Here is a 20,476-nt window from a genome sequence, read left to right as displayed (position 1 = left end):
AGGACAAGCTCTGCCTCTGTTCGAGGAGCTAACAGCTTTCCCTGATACCTGCCTGTCCGAAGGAACATGTAGGGAGCTTCCCTCTCCTTCAGCTCTGCTCCTATAACCACTGCTCTATTACCTTTGTAACGCTCTCACTGCTGGTGGTTTATATCCTTATATTTATTTCAAAACCTCTGATTTTGACATTTTGTTCAGAGAAGGAAGGAAAAAAAACAATTTAGCTAGTTGCCGTGAAATTTAGTTTAGACTAAAATATGTGCTGTGACTCAGTCTGCTAAATGACCTTATGCACTGCTCATTGTAATCCAGAATTGCCAGGCAAGTAGAGTAATTAGTTGTGCAAAATGAAATAACTTTAAATCCTCACATTGAGTAATGACCCAGAAAAATCACTTAAACTATACAATAGAAAAAGACCGAAAGCATCTGGCTTTATTTTTACTTCTGTGGCTCTGCCCCCTTTGATTAAGAAACACTCTCTCCCCCTCATCCCTTTCGAAGCCGTGGCTGTCAGCTGCTGCCCGGAACAAATGTTCGCAACTTAGTTTGCCTCTGCCCGAGAAATCATAACTCCTCGTAAAACGTCAGCCTGCGCCTGGCAGCACCGGCACAGCAGTCGTTCTGCAGGGCTCGTACACGTTTGATAAACTGGCAGCTCGTCACTGCTTAAAGAGCTGCTTCCTATCAGCCAAGATGAGCAGGGCTCCTAAAAGCCTTCACCCAGCGCAGCAAACGGTGCCAGGCAGAAGGGCGAGGGGCGAGCTCGTGTGTGCTGGGGCCTTGGAAAGCCAGGAAGGTGCAAAACGGGGGCAGAAAGCACCAAAATGAGCCAGGGGCAAGTGGGGTGATGGCAAACCCGAGCCCAGCCCGCAGCCAGGCAGCCACAACCCGCGTGCTCCTGGAAACATCAGGTAGCGGCTAAATACAAGGTCCTGGCCCTGCGGGAGCATCGCTGCAGGTGGATGGAGGAAACCCCAGCATCTGGTCAGGAGGTGGGCAGGGAGGTGTGGGGTGAAGTTACCTTAGAGCTGCCGAAGAGATCCGATGTCTCCCTCGCAGCCTGCCAGTGTAACAGGGGGCTCGTAGCTGTTGTTAGCGAGTCTCATTCCCACCGGCCGTAAAAAACAATCTGCCGCCAAAGGGAGGAGATGAAGTGTTTTTAATAACAAAATGAGCCGTTCGCAATGCACTTTTAATTGGATCAATTTTTCCTTTATTACACAACCTTTAAAAATCAAACACAGACGTAGAAGCAGACAAGTCCTTTCTCCAGGTAAGGAGCAGAAGGCGAGCTGTTTCATCACACTCCTTAATTACTGCGCTTCGTCTCATTTGGCAGACGATCACAACATCGCGTGGGGGCACCGCGGCAAGAAACAGCTCCACAGCATCACCTCACTGTCACTGTCGAGCTTTGTCAGGGGAAGGGCACACCCTGGGCCGAGGACACCGGGTTTTCTTTTTCCCTTTTCTGCCTGAAACCCCAGACGAGAAAAAGAGCTGCAGACAAAGCCCACCCAGGCACCTCGCACTGTGCCTGCTCCCAGTGATGCAGAGCAGGGATATTTTTTCCCAAATCTCTCCGTGAGAAGCAGACAGGTTCTGTTTGAGCTGTGTAACCAGGAACAGACTGGGGTACCCAGCTGCTCAGCCCGTTTACTGGACCAGCTTTGCCGTCGCTTTAAGCACTCCAGGAAACGTTCTTGCTTAGTGTGATGTTTATTGCAAAAAAAAAAAAAAATTCCATTGGAACAGAGACTGACAGAGGTACATATTATCATAGATAATATTGCTTCAGTTATTCAGGTCCACGGTAGCTTCCTTCTTGGAGCAGTTCTTGGAAACAGGAGAGATGTTTAAAAGAGATCAGTAGGAGAGGAGCTGCCATTACCATAATACTGGAAAAAAATGCCTGGAGTTACAGTGTAATTAACTGCAGAAGGTCCCGGTAATAGTAGTCATCTCCCAAAAACACACATGCAAGATGAGATCGGCTCCCCAAATTGCTGTTACATACCGTAGGAGACTGCCCCCTCCCACCCAAAAGGAGAAGCAGGGGATGTAAATCGTTGTGTGCATGGTGATAGCCTCAGCAAATACACAGAGCAGCTCAGGAGGGAAGATTAAATTCCCTTGAGCTCCTTTAGCATCTTCCATCATCTACCCTCAGCTCCTACCCCTGTCTCCACGAGCTTTTTCCAGCAAATTTTAGCAGGAAAAATTTGTTGCCGTGGTCAGGGGGCACCTCCATCCCACAGCTGGCTTTTTGCTGGTCGAACACAGCAAAGAGAGGAAAAAAAAGGTAAAATCCTACCAAAAGGGTTCTGCTCCCAGTGCTGCTTCTGGAAACCCTGCAACTGCAAAGCAACTGGCTGCAGCTGCTGCTCCGCAGCCTGTTTTGCTTTGCTGCTTCACCGGGGGAAAGTCTCTGGGAGCTTAAAAAAATCACCTGTTGCATACATGTTGTTGGACAAGTAGCAAACAATTTGCTGTGGTTTGGCAGCCACCATAAAATCAGCTTTTATACTGTCTGCCGTGCCCCCAAATTTGCAACTACGTTGTTGATGGCAACAAATAAATGCACTGCAGTGTAACTATTATCTGTGGCAGATTAACATGCTACCACTGTGTCCTATTTAAATGCGTCTTTCCATCAATAAACTATTCCAGGCGAGCAGCACCACACTGAGGTACACATTTATCAGCCAGGAGCGTAGCACTGTGGGGGCCTTGGTTCACACAGCTGCAGTTTTGTGCTTCATTTGGCCCAAAGCCGTGATGAACATGAACTCTGGTGCCTGCTGGTGCCATAAAAAAGCTGAGGAATGTAGTGGTTTTGCTACGCGAGGAGAGAAAGGCAATGCAGCAACGGGTGTGCTTCTGAGTATTAAAAATAAAATAAGAGTGAAACAACCCCCCGTGCTCCCCATCCCCTTCGTGGGATGCAAAATGCAGGCGGGTGGAAGCGTAGTGCTGGGTGCGAGGAGTGCAGAGGGGGAGGTGCAGCTGAGCCCCCGGCATCCCAGCACCTTCATTACCCGCTCCCAGCCCTTCCCTCCCCCCAAACGAAGGTACCAGACTTACCTTCCCAAGACAGTTCCCCACCATACAATTAACAGAACACCTCCCAGTATCAACAGGACGTTTCCCAGGCTTCTTTTTTCCCCTCCAACCCCCCTCATCTCCCCCCCTTCTAACTAGCTCAGTCCCTACTAGCAGTCAAAGCCCCGCTGCCATCAGAGGGCAGCCCTCTGGCTCCGTTCGGCCTCCCACGATTGCACCGTACTCACTTCACATCGAACAGACACGGTTCACAAACGGCACGAGGGGGGCGATCTCCCAAATACTGGAAAAACGGAGAGAGAAAAGCCTGGCTCTCAGGTCTGAAAGCCCAGCTCCATCGCCGTGCAGTTTCCCAGGGCTGTTTTGCTTTATGCAGTGCTGCCATCAGAAATTGCCTCCTCCAGCAGTTGCCCAGACAACTGCTACCGAGTTCCTTGCAAATACCACGGCGGGAAGAGGATTGCCGCCCCAGTCCTGTAAGGAAGGTGATTAGAGCAGTCAGTCAGCGTTTATGGCACAAAGGAAGGTGCAGTGGCTGAAGCTGTAGTGGATGTGGCGTTAAGGAGTGAGAGGGTTTACGGAGTGACGGCTTACTGAGCGAGGAACCAGGAGTCCAGAAGGATCCTCTCCTTCGTGCTTGTCCTTTTTTTGTTGTACAGATTCAAAAAGAGAAAAAGCAGACCACCACATTAGCTACTTTGTTCCTAGACACAAAATACGACGGCCTCCACGCCCAAATCCCCTGGGCTATGGCACACAGGCATCCTGAACGGGTTCCTGTCAGGCTGCGGGGAGGCTGGAAGAATCACTAACGGAAGGGGCTTTACCTCCAGAGATGCTTTAAGGGGTGGAATATCTTCTCAGGTGGTAACTGTAGATCTTAATGCAATGATCCCAGCAGTCCAGCACCAGCAGCTGCCCTTTGGGGGTAATGGCAATGCCAACAGGACAGGTGAGTCCTTCGCGGATCAAGATATTGTAGCCTCCTCCTTTGGGAAAATGCAGGATTTCTTTCCGGCTGCTGTCGGCAACGATCAGGTCTCCCCTGGCATCCACGCACATCCCAGCGATGCACCTGAAGTCTTCATTCTCGGAGAAGAAGTGGCTGATCTGGCGTCCCAGCTGCCCGTCGGGGCCGACGGAGCCGATGGAGAAGCCCCCTTCCAGGTGGTGCTCGTACTGGCGGTTCTCCAGGTTCAGCCCCAGCCCCTGGGTGAAGTAGATGGTCCCCTCGGCATCGCAGGTGACAAATTTGGGGCGCACCGCGCTGCACAAGCAGCTGTACTTCACCACCCCCACCCCACGGTCCACGGTGAAGCACCAGAGCTTCCCCCCTTCCACGTCAGTGACCACGAACTGCCCGGAAGGCAGCGCCGCAATGCCCCAGGGCTTGCTCAGCTGGCTCCTGTGGCACGCCACGCAGTGGCCGTCCATGGTGTACACCTTGACCGAGTTGTCGTAGCTGTCGGTCACGCCTATCAGGCCGTGGCAGTTCATGGTGACCGAGAGGGGAGTCAGATTGGGCAAGTCTGCCCCGAGGAAGCTGAGCACGAAGCTGTCGATTCCGCTAGGGCTCCGGCGGATCTCCTTCAGGAAGCCCTTGCGGGTGAAAACCTGGATTCGGTAGTTGCCTCGGTCTGCCACGAGCACCTCTCCTTGCTGAGTGACGTGGAGGCTGACGGGCAGATTGAACATCCCCGGCAGGCTGCCCTTGGAACCCATCCTCTTGATGAAGTGACACTGCTGGATGCTTGCGGCCGCTTCGGGCATCCTCGGCTTGGCTGGGGAGGCATGCGGCGTGCAGCTGGCCTCCTCCTGCAGCTCAGGCTCCCGGAACGACACCGAGGAGGAGGAGGAGGATGCGGTTTCCATCAGCGATTCCTCCACGTTCACCGTCCGGGGTTTCTTCACCACCTGCCCGATCTGCAGTGGCCCCACGTGGCTCACCTTCAGGAGCTCAACCTCCTGCAGGGTCAGCTCCCTCGGGAGACTGTTCGTCAGCTCGGGCTCCTCCTCATCTGCCGCCTCCTCCAGCAGAGCTATATCTCCCTGCTTTATTTTGGCGAGGAAATAATCACAGCGAGACAGAATCTGCACTTCTGCTAAGTTCAGCAGATAAGCTTGTTCCTCCATTACCTGATTATTTACCTTCTCCACTTCAGATAAAGAGGTGGTGAAGAACTTGCGTGACCTGGCAAGTTCTTCCTGGATCTTGCGCTCTTCTTTGCTGTAATCCTGCAGAACTGCCTTGTATCTCGACTGCAGGTCTCTCGAAACACCCTCCAGAGATGCTTTCCTTTTCTGCAGATCATCCATGAGCTCCCGAAGCCTGGCAAGCCTTGTCCCAAATTCCCTCCTACGCTCCTCAGCGGCCTCTTTGATGGCGATGACGCTGTGCCCTTGGGGCACGTGCGATGCCTCCTTGCAGGGCTCACACAGAACCAAGCCACAGCTCTTGCAGAAGTGCCTGGGCAGCCTCCTCCCGCAGACCTTGCACATGAGCAGCCCCACCACCTCCCCCAGCCCCGCGGTGTCTATGATCTTCAGCACCGTCAGGTTGTCGGTCAGCTGGGCCAGGTTGGTGATGCGGGTGATTTTGCTGCAGAAGGGGCAGCGTATGCCATTGATGCTGTTAGCCAGCAGCTTCTCCAGGCACTGCTTGCAGATGGTGTGCCCGCAGTGTAAGAGCTTGGGCCTCAGGTGCTCCTCGGTGAAGGACTCCATGCAGATGGGGCACTCCAGGACCTCGCGGAGCGCATCCGAGTTGAGATGAGGGGCAGAAGCCATGGCTTTCGAAGCCGCCTTTAGCCTGTGCCAAGCCCGGTACTCACATTTATTCCAAAGAGCTCCAATTCTGTCAAGAAAGAAAAAAGGAAACGTGATTTATGTCTTCACCAGCAGTTACACATACATGCAATTTATTTCTGATTTACCTCCCAGCCCTGGAAAATAAGAAACCCAGTTGGTTTTCCCACGTTTGGAAAGGGCAGATTAATCACAGCTAATCTCAGAGCGGGAAAATTCCAAACCTAACTTGCAGCGTCTAGCGCAATGAATTATTCACTTGCAAAATGTCTAAGTAGAACTGAAAGAAGTGTAATGGCAGCAATAAGGAAGCCCAATAGATATTGATGACTGAATCATCTCCTCATGGTGCCCATCTCCCGCTGCCAAGCATGCGAGTTTACATAATTTACTCCGAAACCCGGGGAGATTAAACCAAGCGTTCAAACGTTGCGCATCAAAAGAGGAACCAGATGGTGCGATGCTTTAGGCCATTAATGTATCACCTCTGGAGACCTACATTCAGATATGACATCAGATACAAATGAAATAAATGCGGTTGCTTTAATCTGCTCCTCTAGATAGCCAAAACAAATGTTCGAGGTTTCGTGCGTTTGCCAGGAAGTAAAGCTGGGAGGGATGATTTGTCAGCTTCCACTCGCTGAGAATTACCGCGCACGGGGAGGACGCACGGGGAGGACCTCACGCCAGGGCCTCCCGTTAGCCTCTGCCACGCTGCATCGTGCTTCAGCACGCAGACAAAACACAGCTCAGGCAGCAGTGTGCTAGCAGGGGTAAGCAGCTGAAGGGAGTTCACAGAACTCCAAACACTTGGTAATACAGACTGCAAGCGTTCGCTGGGAGTTCTTGTGCTTAGCTTAATTGTATGTAATTTCTCCTCGTGTCGTGCTCCTGTAGCACTGCCCTCATTCTTACGTTTTGGTTCTGTTTTTCAGTGCCGTGGTTGCCATTCAGCTTCAAACCAGGTTTCTCCAGCCCCACATCCCTCTCAGCGGGGAGCAGATCCCAGCAGCTGTCTCGCTAAAGCAGCCAGCCATTCAGAGGGAACAGAGCAGGGCTCGCATCATTAAGTTATTATTCAGCAGACTGGGTTTCAATACCTTGGCTATTGCCTTGCTTAGCCTTTAAAAGAAACGGGGAGAAAACATTTCCTTTAGAGGGAGAGAAGGAGAAGGAAGTAGTTAGTCTTTAAAATGAAGAGCTGGTCGCAGAGGGATGTGAACAGACAGCTTTTTCTGAATAATGGCTGCACGCACGCAGCACTCTCGCTTCCCTGCTGCGTTTGCCTGCTTCATCCTCGGGAGCATTTCAGACAGAAAGGTTCAGTGTGTTTCAGCTCAGCGTTTGCTCAAGTGGAAAGAGACAACTGCAGTGAGGAAAAGTTCTTTATGTTCGTACAGAGGAAAAAAAAAATCATTTTAATTTATTGGGTCCGCGGTTGTTTAAGGCCCAGATTTCAGGGACTGACTCAGTGGTGGGGCAGAATCCCCGGCAAGTCCCAGGCTGGGATCTGATGCCCGGCTGCCCGGGCTGGTGGCACGGTGAATGTCACACAGGTGGCACCTGGGGGGCTGCAGCAGTCGGGGTGCTGGCACCAAAGAGGCTTCTCTTGTATTTGTAGCCATTGTGGAAGGAGAAACTTGGGCACTGCCATGTAGATCAGGAACATTCCTCTGGGGGATGAAGAGCTGTATTTTAAAGTGATTTTTTAAATAACGGAATACAAGATCCAAGGTTCGTTATTATTTTCCCTGAAAATATGCCAGAAAACTTGCATAGGGAAGGATGAGGCACAAGTGCTGACATCTGAAAACGCGAGTTATGTAAGAAGCTGCCTCCCGAACAGGTGCTGGCATCAGCATGAGATGGCAAGGGGAGTTTGTTTAGGTTTACCTCCCGTCCAGTTTTTTGAACGATGACGTGCACGATGTGCTTTTAACACGTAAACCCCTTGTGTCAGGATGCCGGTACACATCTCAGTGCTGTGATATCACCCTCTGGCTGCAGCGTTACCCCACAGCCAGCTGTACCCTGGGCACGTTCCTGGTCCTGGAGCAGCTCCTGGGGCAGCCTGTGGTCCTGGGGCAGCTCCTGTGCTGCAGGGCAGGGCGCTGGGGGCAGCCTGAGCATCGGGCCGGCCTTCACATTCGCATTCCTCGTATTCAGCCGATTTCCTTGGGGGTCCTTCCCCGTCTCGGTGTCTCCGTGCTGCCCTGCCACAGCTTCTCGCGGCCTCTTGCCTTTATGCAGCACAGGCCGTGGGCACAGCGGGCTCCCCCTGCCCTGCTCACCCAGCCCCACAGCCCTCAGGCTCTGGCTGTTCCCAGCTCCAGCTTTATCCCCACATTCCAGCTTTACCCCGGCCCCAGCTCCCTCAGGACCCCGTTACCCGCTCCCCGCCCCACCACCAGGCTCCATTTCCACCCCCAGCTCCCGGTTTTCCCCCCGGTTCTGCCTCTACCCGCTCCCATCAGCCCCCCCCTTTACCCCCAGCCCTCCCCTTTATCCCCAGCCCCCCATTTTGTCCCCACCGCCCCCTCCCGGCCCCGTCTCACCGCAGCCGCCTCGCAGCGCGGCCTCCCCTCAGGGCCGCCCCCCCCCCCCCTCCCGGCCCGTTCCCGCCGGCCCCGCCCCCCCCGCGCCTACCTGCCCGCCGCTGCCGGGCCGTGCGCGCCGCTCCCCCGCCATGCCCCGCGCCGCCGCGCCGCCGTGACGTCAGGGCGCCGAGCCGCGGGGCGTGCTGGGAGTTGGAGTCCGCGGCCTGCCCCTGCCTGCTTCTGTCAAGAATAGTTAAAAACATATATATATATATATATTTTTTCATTTTTCCACGGTTTTATTACACTATATTCTGCATTGAGGTTCCTGCCTATCAATAAAATTAAAAATCCTTTTTTTTCCCCCCATTTTTCCACAGTTTTCTCACACACCACTCTGCACTGAGATTCCTGTCAATAAATATTTAGATTTTTTTTTCAGTTTTTCCCCATTTTATTACACGCCATTCTGTGCTGAGACCCCTGCCTGTCAATAAACGTTAAAAATCTTTTTTTTTTTCATTTTCCCCCCGTTTTGTTCCACGCCACTCTGCGTTGAGATTCCTGTCAGTAAAACTTCGAATAGAAACAGAATGGGAAGTTTTTGTAGAAACTTAATAGTCTTTTTTTTTCTTTTCATTTTTTCCTGTTTTATTACACAACATTTTGTATTGAGATTCCTGTCAATAAAACATAATCATCTTTTTTTTTTTTTTATTACCATTTTTCCCCGTTTTCTTACACGCTATTCTGCATTGAGACTCCTGTCAATTAAAACTAAAAATCTTTTTTTTTTTAATTATGATTTTTTTTTCAATTTTTTCCCCTATTTCCTTACACACCCTTCTGTGCTGAGGCTCCCACCCGTGTCCCTGTATTCCGATGGTTTTCTCCATCCTTCTCCACCCCTGCGGGGCCGCAGCCCCTTTGCCTTCAGGCTGCCTTTGCCTGTGGGGCCAGCGCCTCGGCCGGGTTTCGGGTCTCACACCACAGCCCTGCGTTATCAGCCCCTCTCAGAAACCACTCTGAAGCAGCACAAAAATGCCTATTTTTAGATGCAGATGTAATCAGTTGATTGGGTGGCACACAAAAATATTGCCAATGAGTAGATCCGCAGCTGCAGCTGCTTACTGGAGCACTTGCATGGGGCTCCTCCTGGCACTAATCCCTCCCTCACAGTAGCCCAGATGCTGGCAGTGGTGGCCAGCGAGCGGTGCAGCTGCAGTAGTGGGAAATCAAAGGTTTGGGGGGAATTGTGCACTTTGGGGATGGCTCCTCAGTCAGGGGAGAGCTTTGCCTGGTGTTGAAAGAGGCGGCGCTGCTGGGGTTTGGGGATTCAGGATCAGAAGAGCTGAGATGGACGAGGTGCAGGAGGTGGCTACCAAACACGAGCTGGACCACGGGGCGCTGTGTGAGGGTGTCTGAACGGAGACGTGCTGCGGGGAGACCTCCGTAATTCCCAGCCACACCATGCAGGGGACAACAGCCAGGGCTCGGAAGCAAACCCTGTGGCCACCATGCTCCTTTTTACATGTCCTAACACCTCAGAGGAAAACAAAATCCATTTGCAGCGCCTTTCCTGCAGCCTGTCAGTGAGGCTCCTGACCATTGGTGCTTCCTCTGGCAGGGCTCAAGCCAGCACCAGCAGCCTCCAGGGCACGCTGAGAGCTGTCACTGCAGGGTGGTCAGTGGGACTGTGCCCTCAGCAAAACCAGGCACAGGGTGCCCCTAGGAGCTTTATTCAAGAGCTTCATGTTCAGCTTTCTGCTTCCCGCAGGGCTAACGTGTGAGGGTGGAGGCTGCCATTTATGAAGCTCTTCATAAGCATTGAAAAATTCTAGAAGATGTCATAACTTTCTGTGAGGCCTCCTGTAAAAGCTGTCACATCTGTGCCCAGCCTCTGCACCTTTTCCTGCCATTTTCTTCAGCAGCCCCAGGGTGCTGCAGTGGAAGCGCAGGCTGTGACCGCGCTGGGGTTGGCTCTGCAACCCTTCCCAAAACACAAAGAGCCACCTAGGAGGTTGCTTCTGTCACCACCTTCTTGCTGTGCAGATTTTAACGTGCTCACAGCATGTGCACTCACCCAGACTCATCCCTCTCCGCCTCTCACACATGGGAGGTAGCAAAGGATGGCAGCTCTGCCGCACATCACGGGCTAATGAGTAGTGTCATTAATCATGTAATCAGTCATTTCCCTCCTGCCTCTTCCCTCCTCCTTGTCGTCCCTTTGACCTTTCTATCAGATCACTCTTCTCCCCATCAGATGGGCTCTGACGGCTGAAATCAGAGGCAGGATTTCAGCAACCCGATCGTGGCTCTGCCCTGGCATTTTGTAGGGTGGTGCTGGTGTGAGGAATATCGGTAACACGGGTCCCACTCCAGCTCGAATTTCATTCAGGAGTCTTCAGGCTGCTTCACTGATAGCAGAGAAATGAGTTTTACTGTGACCCAGCGGTGCAGTGCAGCAGATCAGGAAATGGCCGGGTTTGGGGCTTCTTCTGTGGGAACACAGGTTGGGATCTGTGGCATGGAGAAGTTCCTTCTGTGGAAGATGTGAGCTCTCAGAATAACTGTTTGCCATAAGCGTGGGGCTTCTCCATCCATGTGTGCAGGGAGGACAGCGCAGCCTGCACCATCCTGCAGCCGTGGGGCTCAGAGCTTACACTGCAGGGCACAGTGCATCCTGCGTGGGGTTTGCTGACCCCAGCAAGGACCAGGAAACAGCAGAGAGAGCAATGCAGGCAGCGAAGGCACTTGGAGACAGAGCAGATGCAAATCTGGGCTTGTCTCACAAAGGAAAATGAGTGAGATTTATGTTCTCCTGATTTCGTGCTGTGCTTCAGGCTCCACGCGACAAACCTCAGCGGGAAGCTGCTGAGCACAAATCCCTGAGGTGAGCTGTGCCCAGGGAGGATGTGGGGCTCGCTCCCACCTCCGGGCATCACCGCTGCATCCAGGTCAGAGGCGGTTGTGGGAAATGCCCCCAGCCCTTAGGGAAATGCAGCAGGTAAGGCTTGGTCTGCCGGGTGGTCCAGAAGGGTGGCCTGACCCTGAACGAAGGTCATGCCATGCCCCGTGTCGTGGTGGGCTGCACCACAGTGAGCTCAGGGACAAAGAGCCAAAGGGTGAAACTCCCTGGGAGTCCATGGGAGATGCTTGTTCAGTGATGTATTTTACAGGGTGTTCAGTGATGTATTTTAACATCAAGGTGGATGTTAGGATTGAACCAGCGTGGTCTGGCAGATTCTGTGAGGGCTCCCACACCTGAAAATGAACAGTATGAGGAAATAATCCTATAATGCATCCTGGAGAAAAAAGCAAAGGACTCTGTGGACTTGGTTAGAGGTGGTGACAACAAGCCAAGGCTGTTACCCAGTGTGTCAGGGCACGGGGACCCTGCACCGTGACAAGGAAGGGCAGGGAGGACACAGAGCAAACAGCCCATGGGAGCCAACAGCAGCGATCTGGGGGTTGTGGAGCTGTCCTTGGGGTCTGCAGTGGCTTGGAGGCAGGGACCAGGCACCACGATGATGCTGAGGATGTGGTGAGCAGGGCAGGGCTTTGGTATGAACCAGCACAGGCAGCGGGAACAGTGCTGGGCTCTGCAGGGCTTGTAACAATGAGCTCACCGGTGGTACCCGCGCTGCCCACTTCTAGAGGGGTTTGTTTGTGTGCCCTAAAAACCCTCCTGGAGGTTTTTCATTTATTTATTTGTTTATTTTCTTTCCCTGAATGCCCTGGACTTGCAAAGCTGTTCTTCACGGTGTTCAGGAACATCTCCTCTGTGGTGTGTCAGCTGCAACCAGCAGGCAGAGCAGGGGCGGCGAGCGGGGTGCCCGCAGAGGGAGGCAGCGGGACGCAGGGGGCACGGGGGGCTCGAGGGGGTGGGAAAGGGTCGGGAAGCCCCAAAGGGAGGAGGCTGCTCCCGGGGGCTGCCAGAGCAGCTCCCCAGGGTGTGGGGCAGCCCTGGGGGCGAGAGCCGAGGGGCTGGAAGGGCTGCGAGCTGCGTTTTGCAGCCCGAGAGCCACCAGAGGGCAGCAGGTCCTCACGGACCAAGCTGGCCACAACTGCCCCTGCAGCCCCACCGCTGGCACGGCCACACGCAGCCCACCCCGCTCGGGGGGGGCTCCCATGGGCACCCTCCTGCTTGCCAGCACCGGCACAAGAGATGCACTCGAGTCCCATGTCCCTGCCGGACAGGCTGAGGTGATGCCCAGCCCCAAAGTGCCCGTGCCGTCCCCGCAGGATGCCACGCCGAGGGATGGATGGAGGCATTGCTCGCGGTTCCTCGGCGAGCTCCTGTGTGCCACAGCTGGTGCGTGAGCCCCAGACACGCAGGTATTGCTGGCGGATGGGTGGCTCGGCCCTTATGGTGTTTCCTGGGTGGCAGCAGGGGCTGGCACCGTGCTTCCCGTGCACATGGCCCCACGCACCCCGAGAGGGTTCCCCGGCCATCGCCCCAGCCGGCAGTGATGGAGCCGGCCAAGCTCTGCACAGCCCCGTCGGCTGCTGCTCTGACCACAGCTCACTGCAAGAGAAATTCCCAGGCAAACACACCTATTGATTTCCTTTCTTGCTCCCCTTCGATGGATTTGCAAACAAATGGGGTGTTTTTCCGCCAGGTAGCAAACCGGCAGCCGTCTTGGCCATAAATCCCCACCCAAATCCCTAGCTGGTGGCCAGAATGTCCTCTGCCTTGTGTGGGAATGCAGAGCCTAAATTAGTCCCAGCTGATCAGACTGTGGGTGTCAGCAGGGTTAACCCAGAGGTATCTCCACCTGGGTCTGTTCCTTAAATTTTCTCACAGCGTCAGCTGGAGAGCCTCCTCCTCTTCTTGTTCCAAGCTTTTCTGCTGTTGAAGAGCTACCACATCCTACCCCTGATGTGGCTGCATTCTTGTGGTAAGTGGAGTGATTCCCGGTTTAGGAATGACTCGGGATCTTTTGGAAAAGGCATGGCTTAAAAGGCTGGACCATGAGCAAAACCATTGCCTCCCGGGAGCCCTCAAGACCGAAGAGCCCTCCGGCACCAAAGTTAGGTGCTCTGTTTGGTGGTTGTTACAGCAGGAGTGTTACCAACATTCCCTCATGTCCCAGCACCAGGAGGTGATGCTGTGAGGCTCTCCCCATGTCTCTAAGTGCTGCGTCCCCAGCAGGCACCGTGCTCACTGCAGGCCTTGCTGCAGGGTTGTTGAGTCCCAGTGGGGCACGGAGCCGGTGCCTCTGCCCGCCCCGTGCTGCTCATCCTCCTTCCTTACGCAAGGCTGGACGCTGAGCGGAAGGCTGCGATTTTATTTGTTGTGTTGTTTTTTTGTTTTTTTTTTTCTTTCTAAATACATATTTCAGACAAACAAACAAACTAATAACTCCCACAAGTTGCCGTGATGCGTCTAACCACATCCGTGGCGCTGTGCTTCCAAGCAGATGTTGCCAGGACTCACTGAGTCTCCAGCAGCATTATGAAAGCACGTCCAGATGCAAGGGCCGATAAGGAATCCCCCTGTCCCCCCCTCCCAGTGCTCTGCAGGCCCCGTGGCCGAGCCTCGCCGTGCTGCCAGGCCCTGCAGCGCTCCCCAGCAGCGCTCACCTGCAAAGGCTTTCCCTGAGAAGGAGGCAGAGGCTTGGAAGGAGCGCTCGGGGAGGTTACCCACGGGGCTTGTGCAACGTGGACCTGAACAATGAAGCTCAATTGACTCGGCCCAGCTTGCAGTGAAGACAACAGGAGTGCTGTTGAGTTCACATGGTGTTGCAGCGTTACGTTGCAGGGTCTGGTTCTGATTCTCCAGTCCAACAGCAGAAACTTCCTTCGGCTTCAGCAGCAGCAGGGCTGGGCCACGCGTACGTAAGTCCCAGCAGAAGCCAGTCAGCTGGCTCTCATTGCTGGTGAGCCCTCGGCAGCACCGAGGTAATAAAAGCCAGAGCAAGGCTCCAGGAGTGTGGGGGCTTCTCCAGCTCCCTGTTGGGTTTGCTTTGAGGAGCGGAGCTGTGCGTGCAGGCGGCAGAGAAAATCCCTTAAACCTCCCTCTGAGAGAGGGGAGAGGGAGGCACAGGGACCCCTCAGCTCTCCCTTGGCCCAAGGGGCAGCATCAGGTCCAGGAACAAACCCATGTATTTGGGGATACACCTCCCAGATCTCACTAACTCCTCTGTGCGTCGCTGCGAGTGACAAGTGATGTGGCTGGGAAGAGGGCAGCACGCTCTCCACCAAGGAAATCAGCTTTCTAGGGATGAGTGCAGCCTGGAGGCACCTGGGGCTGATGCTTTCATCCCAGAGCACATTGCCCAGGGGCAGCACTTCCACACCGCCTCTCCCCGGCCCTGGAGGAGCTGGCTGGTGAGCAGGTTGCGCTGCTGGCCCTCTCAGATAGGTTTTAATAGCAGGGAAGGGGGGATTATTTTGTTAGGACTGTACTTAAGCCCCCAAAGCTCATTCCACAAAAGCTACCAGGAGCTGCTCTCCAGTGCTGATGGCTTCCAAGTGCTCATCTGGATAAGAGCTGGCAGTGAAGCCCGTCTCCCTCTGCTGAGCCACGTCCTATTGCATTTTCCTCATTTGGAGTTGTACCCAGAGCCTCTGCAGTACGAGGGAACACCGTGAATTAGTTTCCAGCACCCTGAACTGTTAACCTCAGCTGTAGTAACCCCTCCCGGCCCTGGGAACCCAATCTACAAAGCAATTCCTTTCCCCAAAGTGCTTGGAGCTTCAACCGCAATGGAGAGGATTAAATGCAGACACCCGTTACCACCTCACCTATGAAATCCGCCGTGCTGACAAGTCTGCCACCCGTCACCTGGCTCCACGGTCAATCTTCTGTGGCTGAGAAGGTGGCTGCGAAGAGCGGGGAGCTGTGCTGTGCACGCAGCCTCCCCGAGGAGCCGCTGCTTTTCCACCTCGTTTTATTTGCAGCCCTCTGCTGTGCCCCGTGTGCAGCTCCATTCGGTGACTGCTGCTCCGAACAGCTGTGCCCGACCTGTGTTTCCATTAGGAGGATGGAGGAGCCCTCATCTTCGTGCCTGTCCCTTTGGAGAGCTCTTTCAGCCACCACCTCCAGCGCCCTGCCACCGGTGCCGTTTCCTGGCAGTGGAGGATAAAGGAGGTGGATGGAGGGGCAGGATGTCCCAGCAGGGTTAGCTGTCCTGCAGGGAGGAACTCATGCTCAAAGGTTTATTTTACTCCTTACTCACCTCAGCTTGCTCCTTCCAAAGCGAGGTGGCAGCTGAGGAGGACCAGGGGAGGCTGTTCTTCCCGCGTATCCATCCCACCCCGCAGTATTTGTTGGTACTCTGAGAGCCCCCGAGGCCACAAGCACCATGCACAAATGCACCGCGTGCCCCGTGCTCTCCGAAGCAGAGGGGACGCAGGCAGAGAGGCCCAGAGCAGAGAGCCCAGAAATGCTCCTGAAATGAAGCATCCCCACCCAGCCTGGGCTGCCACCGGCTCAGGAAGGAAGGTTTGATATCCCATTGCCATCGTGAGATGAAGTGATTCGGCTTTTCTGCTGTGTGCTCGTGTTCTCCCTTACTGCGTGACTCCAAAACTTCATCCCGTGGAAGAGCTGACTGCTTGGGCTCTGGTGAACAAGCTTTGCAGCCTGAACAGTCACTGTTGTCTTTTTTCTCCTCTTCCTCTAAGTGCCTTTCAGTGGCTGTGTTACAACAAGAATTGGTCTGATCCAGAGGCCAGGAGAGGCTCAAGCTTTGCCTCGTAGCCTCCCTCTCCACGAGCCACCCGGTTGAGCAGTGCCATGGCTTTCCTTTATGCAGTTGCCTGGAGCCACTCTCCCAGAAGACAATCTTTCCAAGAGCCAGCTCTGAGGCTCTTTTTCCATGTCTGTATATCCCAGTGCCTCCCAGATACAGAGACACCTCCGCCACCGCCTTGTTTTAATTTATCTTAGCAACTGTCCCCCTAATCCCACTGGAGGACGGGCTGCCTGGAATTTGCTCGTCTTCCCGTGACGGCTTTGATCCTGCGCACGTAAGTGTTCCCTGACAGCCTGGCAGAAGGGGAAGGGCTGTCCCTAGCCCGAAGGGCTCCGAGAGGAATGAATGAATGCTGTGTTTATTTGGATTTCTAATTGACAAGTGCCTCGCCAGATCAGCTGCATGTCACTGCAAGCCGAGGGCACGGAGACAAAACTCCTTCCTTTGCAGCAGCTTCTCAGGATGGGGAAGTTGTTGGTGAAGGCAGCATCCGTCCCCATCTGGTGCCATGAGCCCTGTTTGGGCACAGCACAAGAAAGGTTTCTCTTCTGTAGGCCATGAAGGTTGGGTCTTCCTTCTTCAGTCAACCCAAGAGGAGAGCTCTGATTAAAGAGTTAAATCAGCGGCGTACAGCACGAAGATGGGACTCCTGCCTTCTCATCTCGGGGTATCTCCAGGTGCAATCCTTTCCTGGACCTCACTGAGCTTTTGGGCCAAGTCAGAAAAAAAAAAAAAAGTCAGTCTTTCTGGGTTTCTCTCCCCGTGGATTAGAGCACCAGGAAGCTTCACCATGGGTTTCCAAGTCCTGAATGTTTCCTAAAAGCAGGGTCTCGACAGCTCGGTGTTGGAAATGCTCCCGTCTGTTCCCCCTGTGGTGAGACCGTTCTGTTCTGCCACCGAGCCTCTCTGCCGTGGGACTTCATCCCATGCCAAACCTGCTTGCCTTCGCTCAGTCTCAGTGCCCTGCCTGATGCATCACCCAAACAAAGGGCACGGGGACCGGGGAGGGCAGGTGCTGGGGTGGGGTGAGGGCCCTCGGTCCCTGACGAGTCCCTTTGGAGAGGTTTCTCCTGGCAGGGAAGATGCACTCGGGTGGTTTTGTTTCATTGCAAAGCGCAGAAAGCGAAGATGCAAATCGCAAATAAAAGAGGAATGAGGACACGGTCACTTCTAGAAGTGTTTGGCTGCAAATGCTCCCGCTTTCGACCTGCTCCCCAGCAGTGACCTGCCAGCCCTGGTTTTCTCCTCTCCTCGACCTTTCTGTTTTCCTGCTCCCACCTGGCCCACACCTCCAGCAGCTGCATTTATCCTGGCTGCAACGAAGTTTGGCTTTGGGGGAAAGGATCATGCTGAGGTTTCCTTCACCCTGCTTATTTTCTCCCCTCTCTCTAAACCAGAAACAACGGAGCTCGGCAACAAGAAGGAACTGAAGTCCATGCCATTCATCACCTACCTCTCGGGGCTGCTGACTGCACAGATGCTGTCTGACGACCACCTCATCTCCGGCGTGGAGATCCGCTGCGAGGAGAAGGGGCGCTGCCCGTCCACCTGCCACCTGTGCCGGCGCCCGGGCAAGGAGCAGCTCAGCCCCACGCCCGTGCTGCTGGAGATCAACCGCGTGGTGCCCCTGTACGCCCTGATCCAGGACAACGACACCAGGGAGGTGAGTGAGCGGGTGGTGGAGCACCCTGGAGCTGCCTCTGTCTCCATGTGGGGGAAGCACGAGCGCAGCCGGAGGGAATAAGCAGCCCCTCGGGACGGGCCCGCAGCCACAGGAGGTCACTGTTACTCCAGGAGGGACCAGCAAAGCTGGAGGTGACCCTCCCCTGGGGCTGGGCTCCTCTCCTTCCTGTGAAAACTTCAGTGGTAATCATCTGGAGATTTATTGCCCACTTTCTCTGTTCCCTGCAATCCCCTCCCAACCCCCTCTGCAGCCCCCTAACCCCAAATCCAGGAATGCCAGACCTGCTTAAAGTCACTTATTAGCACCGAGCCTGCACTTGATTAAGATGCAGGGAGAGAGCCAGCGCGCAGCAGCTATGGGTGGGACATGGGGCTGCAGGTCTGGAAGCAATCCCAGCAACCTGGAGGTGTGACCACCAAGAATGATTCTTCCCCCTCTCCCAGATCCACGGGCAAAAGAGCTGCCAGGCTTCTCCTGGCACCCTTATGGGGACTGGTCCTCCTTGGGAACCCCTTGATCCCGTTCCTGCTCTTCCATCTGTTAATTTTCCTGGTGCCTCCAGCAGCATCCTTCCAGCAGCAGGATGGCAGTTCCTTTTGTGGGGTGAGAGGTGGGTGAGGTGCGGGGAAGGGGCTGTCAGTGACAGCGAGCAGAGACCTGGGGCACCCACACTGACCCTGCTGAGCACCAGCCCTGTGCCCTGGCAGCAATGCCACCCTGCCAGAGCTGCAAAGCGCCCTCCTCCTCCTCCTGGAGGGTGCCTTCCTCCTCCTCTTCCTTGTCCTGGGGAGCCACAGCCTGCCTTTCTCCAGCCTCCTCCTCCTCCTCCTCCCTGGGCTCAGCAGAGGGCTGGTCCCATCGGCTGCAGCTGGAGGACTGCCCGCATTGTGCTGTCCACCGAGGCGCTGGGGAGAACAACAACCAAACAAACAAACAAAGCAGACCCCAAAGAAGCAAACCTCCAGGTGCTGCCTGCACGGGGCAGGGTGCTGGAGCCTTCCTGCCAGCGGTGTGCGATGGGCAAACCTCCCCAGCCTCTCCCAGGGAGGTGGAGCTGGCAGTGGTCAGGTTTTTTGGGGGGAGAGAGAGACCAGCAGGAGGTTATTTGCTCTGAGAAGCCATCCCCTGCATGGTGGGACCCAGCAGGTGTGCCTGCTTCCCCTGCCAACGTGCTGTGAAGCTGCAGATTTCAATCGCTGCCTCGCTCTGTGCACCAGGACGGGTGCTCGAGGGGGCTGTGCTGCCAGCAGGGTCTGGTGCAAGGCCCGCAGGGTGCGACTCCCTTTTCCAGCATCACTTTGCAGTCTGGGGGTGGTCCCAGGCACTGGCAGTGTGGCATTTGCCTGTGGCATAAACAAGATTTGCAGATGGCTGGGGTGAGCACTTGGACGCTGCAGTTTGGAGCACGGGAGGGTCCCTTTGTGCAGGGGGGGGGACATCGGGGTGGCAGGCTGGGGACAGGACCACACCAGACCGGCCACGTCCCTCCCCTCCCAGTGCAGCATCCACAGCTCACAGCTCTCCTGCCTGCTGTCCTGCTGTTTGTTCCCCATTTCTGTGGATAATAACTGGTAGAGCAGAGGCTGACCCCATAGGAACTGCAGTCAGATCCCAATTCCCTCATAGAAGTCAAATAAAAAACAAAGAAGGGGGGGACACACAACCCAAAAATTCAGATCTTTCTCTTTGCATGTATGTACACTTCGACTGTTACACATTATTGGAAAGGTCGTTAGGAAGGAAAGGTTTGCTCAGGGATGCTCAGATCTATGAGGTTCTGCTGAAGTTTTCTATGATAAGCCTGGCCGCAGAGATAAGGCAGGCTGCAGGTAAAGAAATGTTGCCCATGGCTTGCAGGAGGTGTGTCTGTTCATCCACCTCAGCAAAGGGAGTTACACACTGGTTAAAATTTACAGCTACCTCGTGCACAGGGCCTTGTGCTGGGTTTCTGATGACCTTGCCAGACTTTAAGTGCTGGGATTTAAGTTTCCAGGCTGAGTGTCTGCCTTGGGCTGATTTGTGATTTTTTTTTTTAATTATTATTATTTTTTTTGTATGCATGCATGTTTGATTTCAGCTAAAACTGAGCATTTCCAAGAGAAAGATTAGGTGACAATATATTGCCTTGCCCACGTGAACTAGGTTGGAAAGCTGCTTATTTCCACGTAGCTGGGGATGGCTGTTTTCTCCTCGCTTTGAAGCAAGGACATGAAATCTAGAAGGGCTCCAGGAGTCAGGTTCTGCCTCGTGCTGCCCAGGGAACGCTCCTCCGAAGCCATTTGTGCCGTAAGCATCAGGAAACCCTCAGCTGTGGCTGATCGGGGGGAATTTTGGTTTATGGCTGCAGTTCAAAGCCTCTGGTCAGCCCCCGGCAGTGTAAACGGTTCCCTCTGTGGCTTAACAGCATTGTTGGAGGGCTTGCACGGTCACTGATACCTGGGGACTGCGCTGGTGCTAGGGCAGGGACATCCCAGGCTGCTGCTGCCATCCAAGGACACACGGCGATTTCAGGCTTTGTCCAAGAAAACGTTCCTGAAAGGCGATCTCAGCTGCCCCAGGAGCTCAAAGCTTCTGGGGAGGGGGGCGAGAAGAGGTGTGGGCCAAGGAAACGTGTTCAGAAGTGCAGGTACCTTTTGGAGAGCGTTGTTGGATGGCTTTTCTGTAGCCATCACAACTGCTTG

The 20,476-nt window shown here is 54.5% G+C and overlaps 2 protein-coding genes across 20 annotated transcripts in view; one reads left to right on the top strand and one right to left on the bottom strand.

Annotated features, from left to right (window-relative positions):
* Window positions 1–20,476, top strand: part of ASTN2 (astrotactin 2) — a 331,775-nt gene that overhangs the window by 217,317 nt on the left and 93,982 nt on the right. For 11 of the 12 annotated variants that reach the window (XM_072025073.1, XM_072025071.1, XM_072025070.1 and 8 more), the window contains one exon: window positions 17,509–17,774. In XM_072025073.1, the coding sequence (XP_071881174.1) occupies window positions 17,509–17,774 (266 nt within the window). Of the gene's footprint in view, window positions 1–13,216; window positions 13,310–17,508; window positions 17,775–20,476 lie in introns of those variants that run through there. The other variant, XM_072025082.1, reaches the window with a different exon arrangement.
* Window positions 1,187–8,633, bottom strand: TRIM32 (tripartite motif containing 32). 8 transcript variants are annotated; one of them, XR_011803949.1, is made up of 3 exons: window positions 6,787–6,965; window positions 3,294–5,920; window positions 1,187–1,478 (listed from the first exon to the last, which is right to left on the bottom strand). XR_011803949.1 is itself a non-coding variant. In XM_027471011.3 (3 exons), the coding sequence occupies exons 1-2, from the start codon at window positions 6,819–6,821 to the stop codon at window positions 3,907–3,909; spliced, it is 2,049 nt and encodes a 682-aa protein (XP_027326812.3). In that variant the 5' UTR covers window positions 6,822–6,965; the 3' UTR covers window positions 1,722–3,540; window positions 3,894–3,906. The 8 variants fall into 8 exon arrangements, 6 of the variants coding, with proteins under 6 accessions (XP_027326812.3, XP_027326813.3, XP_027326815.3 ...); XR_011803948.1 differs by lacking the exon at window positions 1,187–1,478 and adding an exon at window positions 1,722–1,901; XM_027471011.3 differs by lacking the exon at window positions 1,187–1,478 and having other exon boundaries at window positions 1,722–3,540; window positions 3,894–5,920.

The sequence above is a fragment of the Anas platyrhynchos genome, chromosome 18 (genome assembly GCF_047663525.1).
Source record: "Anas platyrhynchos isolate ZD024472 breed Pekin duck chromosome 18, IASCAAS_PekinDuck_T2T, whole genome shotgun sequence".
NCBI lineage: Eukaryota > Metazoa > Chordata > Aves > Anseriformes > Anatidae > Anas > Anas platyrhynchos.
Note: the sequence above shows the minus strand (reverse complement) of the source record. Positions and strands in the feature narration are given on the sequence as shown.

Coding starts and splice junctions, on each gene's coding strand:
- TRIM32 (XM_027471011.3), bottom strand. CDS start 6,821: ATGGCAACCACGGCACTGAAAAACAGAACCAAAAC. Junction 5,921..6,786: donor CTGAAAAACAGAACCAAAAC/GTAAGAATGAGG, acceptor CTTTCTTGACAG/AATTGGAGCTCTTTGGAATA.